This window comes from Myiozetetes cayanensis, unplaced genomic scaffold (assembly GCF_022539395.1).
Source record: "Myiozetetes cayanensis isolate MyiCay16 unplaced genomic scaffold, myiCay2020 scf15, whole genome shotgun sequence".
In the NCBI taxonomy this organism is placed as follows: Eukaryota; Metazoa; Chordata; class Aves; order Passeriformes; family Tyrannidae; genus Myiozetetes; species Myiozetetes cayanensis.
The window spans coordinates 8936828-8949177 of record NW_026087159.1 but is presented as its reverse complement, the minus strand read 5'-3'; the positions used below and the strand labels follow the sequence as shown (position 1 = coordinate 8949177).

Genomic DNA, 12350 nt, shown 5'->3' with positions numbered 1-12350 from the left:
AAAATTAGAACCACTTTTTTCTTTACTTCCCTTACCAGTGTCCCCATGCAGTGCCTCTGCACCAAGTGTCCTTGGGTGTTCCTGAAATTGTATCTAGACAGTTTGTACTAATTGTGAACACAGATCTATTTTCAGCAGTGATATTCCCATATTTGTAGTCATGAGTTGCAAGTGATTCAAGGGTAGATGAGCAGAACAGAGATGCTGGGATTTGAAAAGTAGATGACATAGACCTGTTCGTATCAGGCACGAAAGATGTGACTTGTTCTGCGTTCTTGCAATTAAGTTATAGCTGAAAAAAATGCCTTTTTCTTTTCCAACTGTTATTGTATTTCATTTTAATGAGGATTTAACGTGGATATCACACAGTGCATGGAGAGCTCAAATACAAAACATACAAAATGCACTCACACTGTACAGCAGTTGCCCAGACATGGAAAGTGCAGAGCTATATTGCTGGAGAGTAACCAGTGGAGAGGTGGGTCCGTAGCCACAGCTCTATTGCCAATATTTCTGGCTGCTGAGGGTGATCATCCCTGTAAAAGAGAGATTGCTGCACAATGTTTACATTAGAGAATGTGCTCTAGCACAACCTGAGCCTTCCATGACTGCAGTAGAAACATAGCTGAGGAGTTAATTTCACAACACTTGTGAGATCCTTTCCATCATACGGAATAGGAAAAATATATAAAAATGCATAAGCAAGAAAATACATTTTTTTAATGGAAAACAGTGTGTGATTCCATTAAAGCAAACTCCTGGCACAATAAATATTAATATCATTCCTTATAGAAAGCTTCCTGAAAAAATCTATTCCCCAGCAAAGAAATACGAAAATCTTGTCCTAATTCTGTGATCTATTGCAATGCAGATAGGAGTGGTATGACTTAAAACAGAGCAACTTGTTTTGGCATGCTCTGCCTTCTCTTTGAGGTTGTTTAAATTATTTAAGTGTGCTATGAAGTGTTTTTTATCCTCAAGTCAATCTTTGTGAATTCTATCTTAGCAGTAATATTAAAAATATTTTAATTGTGTAATTCATTTAGTTCATCATTATCCCTCACATACAAAACAAGGTACCTGGAAGATGTGACACCATAATCCCAGACTCATCAAAACGTGAATCACTTTATTGTATAATCTGTAGTGCCCCTTTAAGGTGCCTGACTCTGTTTTATATAAAATAAATAAAAAAATGCTAATAGCAAACCGAAATCATTTACACCCCTGTAATACATCTTCGTCTGCACCTATGCTGTGATGCACTTTGGTGTAATTGACAGTAAAAACTTCAGTGTACAGGCTCCCCTGCTGTATGAATTACAGTTTTTGCTGTTTGTAGTAGTTTGTTCATACTCCTGGCTGTTGTCTCCTGAGATTTAAAAGAAACCCTTCTGGTCTATTAACACAGTGAACTTTTTAATAGTTGGCTTCTGATATGAAAATTTAACTAAAATTATGACCATTGGTTGAGAACTGACTCATGTATTTGTGGAATTTCAAGGGAATTAATTTGATTATATATTTGTTTTTTGTGGGTTATTCTCCTGGACTAAAAGTCTCATTTCAGATAGAATTGGCTTGTTGAAAATGTCCTGACGTGCACTTAGTAATATGATTTGCAGTATCACAAACTGCCTCCATATGTAGCTTGTGATTCTGTACTAGTTTGTTTTACCTGGTTCATTTTGATGGGTATGATGCTGAATTACAGGAGTTTCTTTTGGGGGGTTAGGTTTGAATTTTTTTATTGTTTTCTTTTAAATTGTCTAACTTAAAACCAAAGTCTTAAATTAGCCTAAAGTGGAACAAAGATTGTATTTTGGCCTGATAGTTTCCTGTTCATCACAAAATAGGTGCTTTATTCTTTTACTTTAGCACAAAGTGTGAAAAATATTTTTCAGCTTTATCCAATTTGATTTCTCTTCAAAATTTGGTTTAATTGTTTGGGGAAAAAAGCTCAAAGTTTCATTATTCAGACAGCTCTAGTTAATGGTTCTGAACTACGTCCACACAGTGGCCTGAGCAAAATATGTGGTCTTAAGAGTCCATAGAAGAGCTGGTGTTTCTGCACCTCCTGCCTCACTGCCCATGAAGCATCTTCTCTGAGCCATCTGTTTTCTCTTTCACTCTGCATGGTTGAGTGGGGACATTAAAATAAATTGTCATCTGATCAATAAAAATATTATAAAAAAGAAATACAGCATGAGAGAGAGAAAAGCCATGAATGATAGTCTGTAACCTAGAAGACTGTTCCCTTGCATTAACATTGATATTTTCAGTAGCAATTTCTTCCTCTAATGATTTTGTAGCCTTTGCTCCTAAGGCCGTAAGCTGGTCCTTCCTAATCCAGACTTCACAGAGTGATGGTGCTGTTAGAACACACACCATTCTCACAATTATGCTTCTGTTATGCTTCTGGGACTTCACACCCTGCTAATGGGAAACCCACCCTCTTGTGTCCCTGGGAGCCTGGAGAGGGAAAATGAAACCAGGTGCAAGTAATTCAAACCAAAATAACTCCATTAGCAGAACCTGGAAGAGTTTATAAGGCAGTCACTCTGCTGACAAGTAAACTGCAAAGAAAAGATGAAAATTGAGTCTGACTGGAAGATGGAAAACTGCTTTCCCTGTACTTGGTTTCTTTTTGTGTACAGCCTGAATGCACTGTGTTTGTAGTCAGGCATGTAAGCTCTTAACTGAAGCAGAGAAAAATGAGGACTCTATTAGAAAGAGCAAAGTAGTTAATTGTTATTTTTACAGCTATTTCTTTCCTAAGAAATTTCTTTCCTAATAATCTTCATATTCAGATATTTCTGTGACTTTTCACTTTTATTTCTTACCCAAATGAGAGAATCAGGTCAACTCAGTTCCCACATCTAATGGCTTGTTGACAGGGGAAAAATTAATCAGAATAGCTACTGTGGAATAAATTACTCCAGAATAGCTTTCTCGTGGATACTGTTATTCTGAAATAAGCGCTTCTTTTTTCTGATTAGCACATGTTCTGCCAGACCAATGTTTGTCAAGTTTCTCAGGTAGACAGCAGTCAGTCAGATTGTAGAAATTAGTACCTTCCAGAAAGTCCCTTGACTCCTTGAACAAGACTTGTCACTGCCATAACCCTTCCACTGGCAGAGCCCAGCCCTGAGTGGCCTGACCATGTCAGAGCCCTCTGCAGGCATCTTCAGGATCAACCAGCAAGAGATTTCAATGTCTTCATCATCTTTTCAAGTCTAGTAGAATTCTGTAATGTTTGTAGTCTTGGATAATCTGCTAGTTATTTGATGCATTTCAGCTCATGTTTTAAGAATATAGAGAGTTTCTTTCTTGGACAAAAAAAAGAGGAAACAATAAGATTTTTTTTTTCCCTTGCAGTTCCAAGCCTGCTCTTCAAGCTTCAACCCAAAAAGCTCTTTTGTTTTTGCATCTCAACACACTGAAAACCCCTCTGGTTCATGCTGTGAACTCCTCCATCCGCTTCCTGTGTGCTTTTGTTTAGACTGGAGGCCCCTTATTGTTTCAGCTTACTGATTTCCTAGTGGATTTCAATTGCTTCCTAGGCTTTCCTGAATATAAAGTGACTGCTACACTCAAAGTCAATAAACTCAACGTTGCCCTGTGAAGTCCTTCTCCCACCGCTGGGAAATGCCCGTTGTCTCCAGGATTTGGGGAATGTGGAAAGAACTTAAAGCACACACTGACCTGTAGCCATGCCAGCTCTGCTGGATCCAAGGGTCCTAGGTTATTGTTGTTAGCTATCTGCAGTTGCCCTTGGCTCATTGTCACAAAAACTAGCCTGCTGTATCTGATTTCCCAGCTGCAGCAGGATAGATTGGTTAATATATGTTGCTTAGCCAAACAGTTACCTTGCTCAAGGTCAGGCAAGGATTTTCAGATGCCAGGAAAGCCCCTTTCATTATGTTTGTTTGTTCTGTTGAAGGGCTTTTGCTTTCTTTTCAAAGTGAATATTTTGTGCTGCTGTTTACTGAGTATTCACACAGTGCAGTGTGCTCTATTGAGAAAGGAGCAGAGTTGGCTGAGGGTTGGTCTCGCACCCATTAAAGTCAATGACAGAATTCCAGCAGCTCCCCTGCTGGCGCAGTTTGCCCGGAGGAGGTGCAGTTTGATAGACTTCAAAGTGTTGGTACGAACAGAGCATGGAAAGTCAAAGCATGAAGTGAAAATATCTGGCAGTATGTTGGTCCTATAGCATTCCAATTTTAACACAAGGGAAATCCATACAGTGATATGATGACTCCACATTTATTCAGACCGACCTTGTTAAAAATACAAAGAGATGTCTTTGTTGAAGGATACGACACCTTCATCTCGCTTTATATGCGTTAGTGTGCTTGTCAGTCCAAGCAAGTTAGCAGCTGCTAAGTCATAAAATGGATGTTAAAGAACATAGCTGGACATTTTACCGTCTCTTATTAAATCTGTTTCTGATTGAGTATGTAATTTAGGCAATTTGGACGTCTAAGCTGCTGATAGAAGCAATTAAATGCCAATAGCCCAATTTTAAGTTTTATTTAGGTGCTTAATTTAGATGCACTTCAGTGCTCCAATTTTTGTCATAAGTTTCGGACATTTAAGTACCTGAATTTCACCCACAAATGTTGCTGCAAGTTTGTCTACGAAGAAATTTAGATTTTCTAAATGGACTAAGCATGTGTGTTAATGCTTTATGGAATTTGACTGTGTCGTAATCAGCATGCCTTTCCATTTATTACATCCCTCCTGTGCTCCCTGGTAGTAAATGTGGTGCTTTATTCTCAGAACCACTCAGTTTCCTGAACTTTCCATTCTCTCCATTTTAGATGGCTTGACAGACTGTGTAGACCCCGATTGTTGTCAGCAAAGCAATTGTTACACAACTCCACTCTGCCAGGGTTCGCCTGATCCCCTTGACCTTATTCAGCACAGCCAACCACCCTTCTCTCAGCATCCTCCAAGGCTCTTTTACGATCGAATCAGATTCCTTATTGGAAAGGAAAGCACTCATGTTATCCCAGGAGATGTCTCGTTTGAGAGCAGGTGAGTTTTTCTCTCAGATGAAAGGTTTTTCTGAATATTGAGAACTGCAATGAAATTATTTCACCAGGGAAAAAATGGTGATACCTGGATAGCTGAGAACTCCTCGCTGAAGCTCATGAAATACTTAAAAGGATAACAAACATTGAAGTCCCAACAGCTGAGGATCTTGGTTTTCAGATTATCCTTGCTACCTATCTAGTTCATGAAAGTGCCACAGCAACAAATTCTACTGCTCTTATGAACAAGACTCTGACTGTTGAGGAAGGTAAGCTGCCTCATAAAATCAGCAGGGGTAAGTTCAGCCCTTCATACTGTACATACAATTAGTGGCAGGATGCAGAAGGACAAGTTTAATTCACATGTGCTGTATTCAGTCACCTTTCTGCCCAATCGAACTTGATTGGTATTTACAGTGTAATAAATTTAACATGTGTCACTTACATATAATCCAGCCACCTAATTAAAAAACTTCTCTTTCTTTTACTACATGTTGATAGACCAGTGTTTACCATTTTGTGCCGCAGGTTTCTCTCCAGCTGTCGTGCAAAGAGTAGAGTGATGTCTGAGTGTTTGAGATTGGCTTTGCCCTTTTAACAGGAAAACACTGTGCAATAGGAAAGGGGCACTTACTTGCTCAGAAAACCTGGTAACACATATTTTCTTGAACATTTGAAATATAGAGGCACATAAGATTTTATGCTGTAGTTCACCTGGGAAGCTATAACTTACGTGCTGACAAAGAGATCCACAAATCATCCACATCACCTGACTATTACCCTGTCAACTAGGCCTATGCATTAGATAAACCATGTTCCAGTAATAAGGACATAAGAATTTTTTTATTTTCACAGTACATAGCACTTAGGTTACAACCTCGACACAATTCCAGCTGCACACAAATTCAGTGCACTTTCTCTTTGTAACATTAATTTTTAATAAAGTAAATTTGTAAACAGAGTCTTTATTGATCTGAAATACCTAAACATTTAATCACTATTAATAATGTAACAGGATGTGATAAATATGTAGAACAATAGGGCAGGAAGATGAACTCTGTGAGAAGCATCCCCCTGCCATGACTGGGTCTCTTACAGCATGTTGCTCTTATGAAAGGTGCCACAGCACCTGGGCCAAGGTCCTTGGCTGGATGTATGTGCAAACCAAAAGCCTTTTAAAACAAAAGTCACCAGTGAAAGATGTGCCTCATCAAAATGCCTCACAGTGAGGAGTTTTCAGAGAGGAGGTGAGCACTCAAGTTGCCTGTACAGTGTTCTGTGACACTGCAAATGTTAGCAGCCAGATTGCACATAATCCCATCAACGTGCTTTTATAGATATAAGGAATTGATCTTTTAAAGCTATCATTGATAGGATTTAACTTGGATTTAAAAGCTTCTTCTGAGTATTTAGTTTCTTTACCGTGAGACCTGCCATGCCTTTGAAAAACGAAGAGCAGCGAAGTTCCGTGTGGGAGCAGCAGCTCACCCTCACCAAGGCTTGTTACTGCCTGCCACTAAGGAGTATGACTTGTGCTTGTGCTGGTGCATTGCTCACACCCCAGATATCGTTTCCTCCCTCTGCAGAGAAATTCTTAGTTAGTTTGGTGAGAAGATCCTTGGGATTCGCATGAGGGTGGCTCTATCTTTGGAATCAGGGCAGTGCCTGGAGACTCACGCTGTGCCGTGTCCCCTGGGGTTTGTCAACAGTAATCTGCACTGTACTGGGCACCCCGAGGGGTCCCTTAGTCCACACTTTGCTCAATCCTCAAGTCTTCCAGGCTGTTGAAAAATTGTTCATCCACAAGTCAAATATTATTAAAAACTGCCAGAATTTTTCTCAAGGATGAGAGATAAGCAGGGTCTCTGAAGAAGGCAAGAGCTGAGCTGTGCTGCCTCTGTTCAGAAATCTTCCTCTGACATTGCCAATCTGACTGTCATCTAGTGTCTGTTCTTCTCCTGGGAATTAAGATTATTGAAAAAAATAGAGAAAGACAACTGCTGCTACAGTAAAAACATCAGAAATCTGTGATCCAGCCTATCTGGTACAGACCAAAGAATGCTTGGAGGGTTTTAATCTCCTTTGGGCTGTTGTTGAAAAGGTTGTGTCCAGGCACGTGATATTAACTCATGTCTGCCTGCAATGACACTGATTTTATGGCATTGCTGTTTCAACGTGAAATGTTGGAAGGATTGGATGTAATAGGGGCATGCATTTATTTCAGAGCAGTGGCATCCATTCCCACTGGTGCTTCAATTTTGCAAAGCCCTAGCTGGTTTATTTTTATTGTTATTATTATTATTTCCCTTTACAAGAAATCTCTGAGACCATTAGGAGGATTAAGGAAGAAATATCTATCCCATGTTTCCAGCACTCTGATTCAAGTGACATTGTGCAGTGTTTTACTCTATCACAGGTCAGTGGAGTTCTAGTATGGGTGATGTTTGCACAAATTTCACTGTAGACAAAGTCAAAGTGATGTTGATTAGATTTGGGAAAGCTATCAAAAATGGTGAAGATTATCTCTGTGATTCAGACTGAAAGTGTTTGGGCTCTGCCATATCCTGGCATTTTCCAAATAATCTGAAATACTAAAACTAGTTGTTCTGACAGCTGTTGAGACATCTGTCCTTTTTCATGTGCATTTTGGACTTTAGCTTAGCTCTAATTTTTAAATATTTGGGTTCTACAACACAGTCAAGATGTTGCATTGAGCCAGAGCTAAATACTACACCAAGAACAGTGTTAAGGAGCAAAATGATAGGCAAAACATATTTTACTTTTTATTATGTCAAAGTTGTGTCATTTGTACTGGGTTTTTAGAAACTCCCACTTATCTGTGACGTGCTGAAAGCCAGACTAGAGACGTTCTGAATAAATGGAAATGTATTTGCTTACATCAGGAGTGGTTTTGACCTACTACATGTAGCAGGGTGTAGTAGATTATAATGCTTTTGTCAACTTCTGTTCTCAGAAAGGTTTTTAGCTTGTTTCTTTGCTGAGGTTTTTTTTTTAATGCATGCTGCTGGCAAGCTATTTGACTAGCTGCAAATTGTCTGCAAAAAGGGTCCAGTGTATGGTACTGAATTAATTACCCTTCAAAGGCTGCTTACAGCAACATTGTCAGCAGGAAGAAACGAATGTACCTCACTAGCCTTTAGCTTAATTTCTCTGATTGAAGATTTTAATCATAAATGTAATACAGTAAATGACATATTCTGGTAATGTGACACTTGCAAATTCACAAGTTACTTGACAGAGTTTCATATCTGAGCCTAATGTCTCAGCCTGAGGTGCTCTGAGAATATTGGAAACTTAACACACAAAACAAAAGGAAAAAAATAGCAGATATGTAGCAGCAGAGCAAGGCAGAATGGTGATGGAATAATAAAATGCTTTACAAATAGTGAAAGAATGCATCTAGAATTTAAACTTCTATTTATATTTTAAAGTAGAGATGTCAAACAAACTGCCTGATGGCAGAGGCCTGAGACCCACAGAGCTGAGATCTGCAGTTACTTGTGGAATGACCCATGAAGCATTGACAGAGAAATCCTACTTCTTTTAGGCCACCTGCAACCCGTGGGAATCTCAGCTTTCTCTCAAAAAGCCAACTGCTCCCTCTGGAGTTGCAGATTTAGTACAGCTTGCCAGGGGAACAGGAACACTTTTAATGCATTTGAAAACACTAAGGCAGCTTATCAGGGCCATGTTCCTGCCCAGCTCCACCAAATTAGAAAAGACATTCTTGCACTTACTTTCAAGTTAAAACAACTTGGAGAGCCTTAGGTCCGAGGTTACGCAATCACTGCGAATAGGTGGCTGTTGGACAGATAGTAGGAGTTATCCCCCGTGAGAAGGCAAAGGAGGGCAGTGTGGAATAAACCTTAGAGGCAGAGAATACAGTGCATTGAGGAGACATCATGATCTTTAGAGGTTTCTCTGCTCAAATTAAGAAAAGCAGTGAGTGGTAGCAAGGCCCCCAGCTCATCTGGGGAGAGGGTGGATGTTGAAGCAAAGAAGCGTGAAGTGGCAGTTGACTACGAAGGGACATCACTGCAGGGAACATGCTCTACGTGCTCTAAAAGCTCTGGTAAGGAAAGGAATTAAGCAAGGTCTTCTGCAAGCAGCAGAGCTGCAGGGAAGCTGTGTGGCAGGACACCTGCAGGCATGGGGGTCTGCTCTGAGAGCTGCCAGGGCACAGGGAAAGGAGAGAGAACTCACTGCAGACTGGGGGCTCTTTGTTACCTCCTGAGCCTGTGAGATTAGTGCTGGTCATAAAGTAACTGAAAAATGTTTTCATACCTGCAGTAAATGCCAAAATTAAAGCTAATTCTGATCAAGTGCTTAGTCAAAGATTTAGTAGGTGCTGGTAATTCAAAAAGAGGCCAGAGAGTAGAAGACTCTTCAACTTAGAGTAGGTAATAAAAAGACATTAAATAATGAGGGCAAATGTAGGAACACAGAGGCAGGCTTAGAACATTTGAAATCTAGGAGATTACAAACACAATTCAGTACAAACAAATATAGAATAATGAGGTTTATATGTCATTATCACATACTGTCAATATATGTGGCTTGTAAAATATGGTGACTAAAAAAGGAGCAAGTTGAAAGATAAGTCTCTTAATATTATTTATGAATAATGGGTAGTAAAGTGAATGAGTAGGGGAAAGAAAGACTATGGATGAAATAATGGAGGCTTTGATGAGCTGTTATCAGACAAATCTGTGTGCTTGATAAAATATGAGGACAGAGTAGTGTCAGAAGACAGGTCTGTGTGGAATGAACAAACAGGAATGCGAGAATAATGCACTGAATAATAATTGCTCTCAGAGGTCTCACTCTCACACCAATGTGTGTTGTAAATATATGGAGTCCTCTAATAAAAGTATTAGAAAAGGAAAGGCAGGTCTGTTGATATTAGACATACGAGAAAACAGTATTTTCTGCTCTAACAAATCAAAGAGAAATTGAACCTGGCTGCTCTGTTGAGTGAGTCTTGTGAGTCTGGAGAGACACACAGGAGCTTGATTGCCTTCAGTGGAGCAGCAGGTTTTGCCCACAAGTAGGGCCACAACCAATTTAGTTCATGTAGAAAACAAAAAAGTTGATAAATCAGAACTCTGTTTTGCATACTGGCAGTAACGCAACCTCTCCCATTTCTCTGGGATTTATCAGATCTTTGCTGAAAATCAGCATCTTTCTATGTCCTGGGAATACAGAATCCATGTTAGCAACTGTAGTGAATGGTGTGCTTGCAAAGAGGTTCATTTTCACCAGTTGCATTTTCTCAGGTCATAGTCAGTCGGGTTTGATGATATCATGGTGATAAATCCTGTCAAATGGCTTTGGAGAATGGGAACTTAAGAAACAAGTCAGAATTTTCTGAAATTTATGGTCTCCAATTTGTGCATATGATTTCATTGGTTCATGGTCAATTAACCTCTCAAGGGATATTTTTTAAATTCATAAGTGGACTCCTAAATAACTTTTGTCTGAGGAGCTATAAAGTTTTTCATGTAGTTCACATATTCACTGTACAATGGATGTGTCTGTTGAGGTCTACCATGAACTTTCAAACTGAGAGAGAAACAGAACAATGCCTAAACTTATGCTAGTTGTTTATATTGAGTAATTAATGCTCGTTCACTTTGTAAGTATTCTACTGGGTTTGACCCTAAATGTCTTAATGTTACCAGAACGTTACACTGTTCACTTCATTATGTAAACCCACAGTACTGCTGATGTGTACCAGACAGCAGGGGCAGAATACTGAAAGGTGTTTCAATGGAATGCAGCTGTGTAAGCCTTTAGGAAATCCCACTTGGTGCTAATCTGCACCATGAGGATATTTTACTTCTTATTTCTCACCCTTGGGGATATTTGCCTCCTTTGTGTTTATTATTCAGTTAGGCAAAAAGCTAAAACTAAGAAAAAGAGTCGTTTGTTCACCATTTCTGTGGGCAGGGTGAAAGCAATGGTCTTAAAGGGCAATCATGGAGATTCAAATTGGGCAGTAGAAAAAACTTGCCATGAGTAAAGCAGTCATACAGAGGCATTGGAATGGGTTACTTGGTGAGCTTATAGAGTTAGACAAGCATCTGTCTGGACTGATGTAGGTGTAGTTGATCTAACCTGAGGCAAAGGAATGGACAAGATAAAGTCTTGTATTTCCTTTCAGCTCTCATTTTCTATGATTCTGTGATCCCGTTAGCCTCCGATTAGACCCACTTAGTAATGAGTTCACTTTCCTGTCCATTGACTTTGATGTGTTCCACTGTGCTGCCATGTTCCAACCTCCTTACTGGAATGTGAGGACAAAGTGGAAAGTAGGTGCAAGTCCAACACATCCCAGAGGGAATTTAAAAGGGCATCACATGTGACAGGGCATTGAGAAAAATGTAAGTTACACTTGATTAGGCACCCTGTGAATTTACGTATCTAACTTTCTGAAGTTCAGTGAAGACCATGTATCTCACTGCTGCCTTATCACATTAGTTCAGCTTTTTTCTAATAGACAGCAGTGCCCTATACCTAGCAGCAGAGAATGAGGTTTCATTCTCTCCTTTCACAAAGCATCACTCCCTAGAGCTGCAGCAAGCTAAATCACGCTATCAGTGAAACCTTTGCAGTGCTATTCAATGGCAGAACAAATGGTATCCTGAAATATGTCTGGAAATGGAAATATACTCTACATACACGAACAATTCATGGGACAGTCTGTGTGTCATCTTCATGAGATAATGCTTTTCCAAATCAATCTTTTGGACTTGTTTGACTTTTCTTTCAAAAATCAACAGTCACAGTGATATCAGAGCAGTTCTGTCTGTCTGGGACAGAAGCATAGCCCAGTTTCTGAAATCAGTGTCCTCCTCACATGTGTAACATGTTGTGTTCTACTCTTCCTGTTACAGACGGGCGTGTGTCATCCGAGGCCAGGTTGTAGCAATAGATGGAACACCTTTGGTTGGAGTGAACGTCAGTTTTCTGCACCACAATGAGTATGGATACACCATCAGTCGACAGGATGGAAGGTCAGGCTTTCAAGTATGATCTCCCACTGGTTTGTGGAAGATCATACATGGTTTGTGTAGTTAGGGCCATCTACCAGCTTCTTTTCATGCACAAAATTTTCATAGACAAGAAGAAAAACCCTGAGCAGCGACAAGATTACAGTAACATTCAAACTCCTGGAGTTGAAATGTGCCAGTTCTGCTGTACCAATACCTTCTTGACATTTGAATATTTTCACAGGGCAGGTTTTCCAGGGAATGTCCTGTCTTCCCTCTTTTTTTCTGTTGTTAAATGTCA

The 12350-nt window shown here is 39.7% G+C and overlaps 1 protein-coding gene across 5 annotated transcripts in view; it reads left to right on the top strand.

Moving 5' to 3' along the window:
- TENM1 (teneurin transmembrane protein 1) overlaps positions 1 to 12350 on the top strand; it is a 303243-nt gene that overhangs the window by 215561 nt on the left and 75332 nt on the right. For all 5 annotated transcript variants that reach the window (XM_050310928.1, XM_050310926.1, XM_050310927.1 and 2 more), the window contains 2 exons: positions 4824 to 5040; positions 11954 to 12073. In XM_050310928.1, coding sequence (XP_050166885.1) covers positions 4824 to 5040; positions 11954 to 12073 — 337 coding nt within the window. The remainder of the gene's footprint in view (positions 1 to 4823; positions 5041 to 11953; positions 12074 to 12350) is intronic.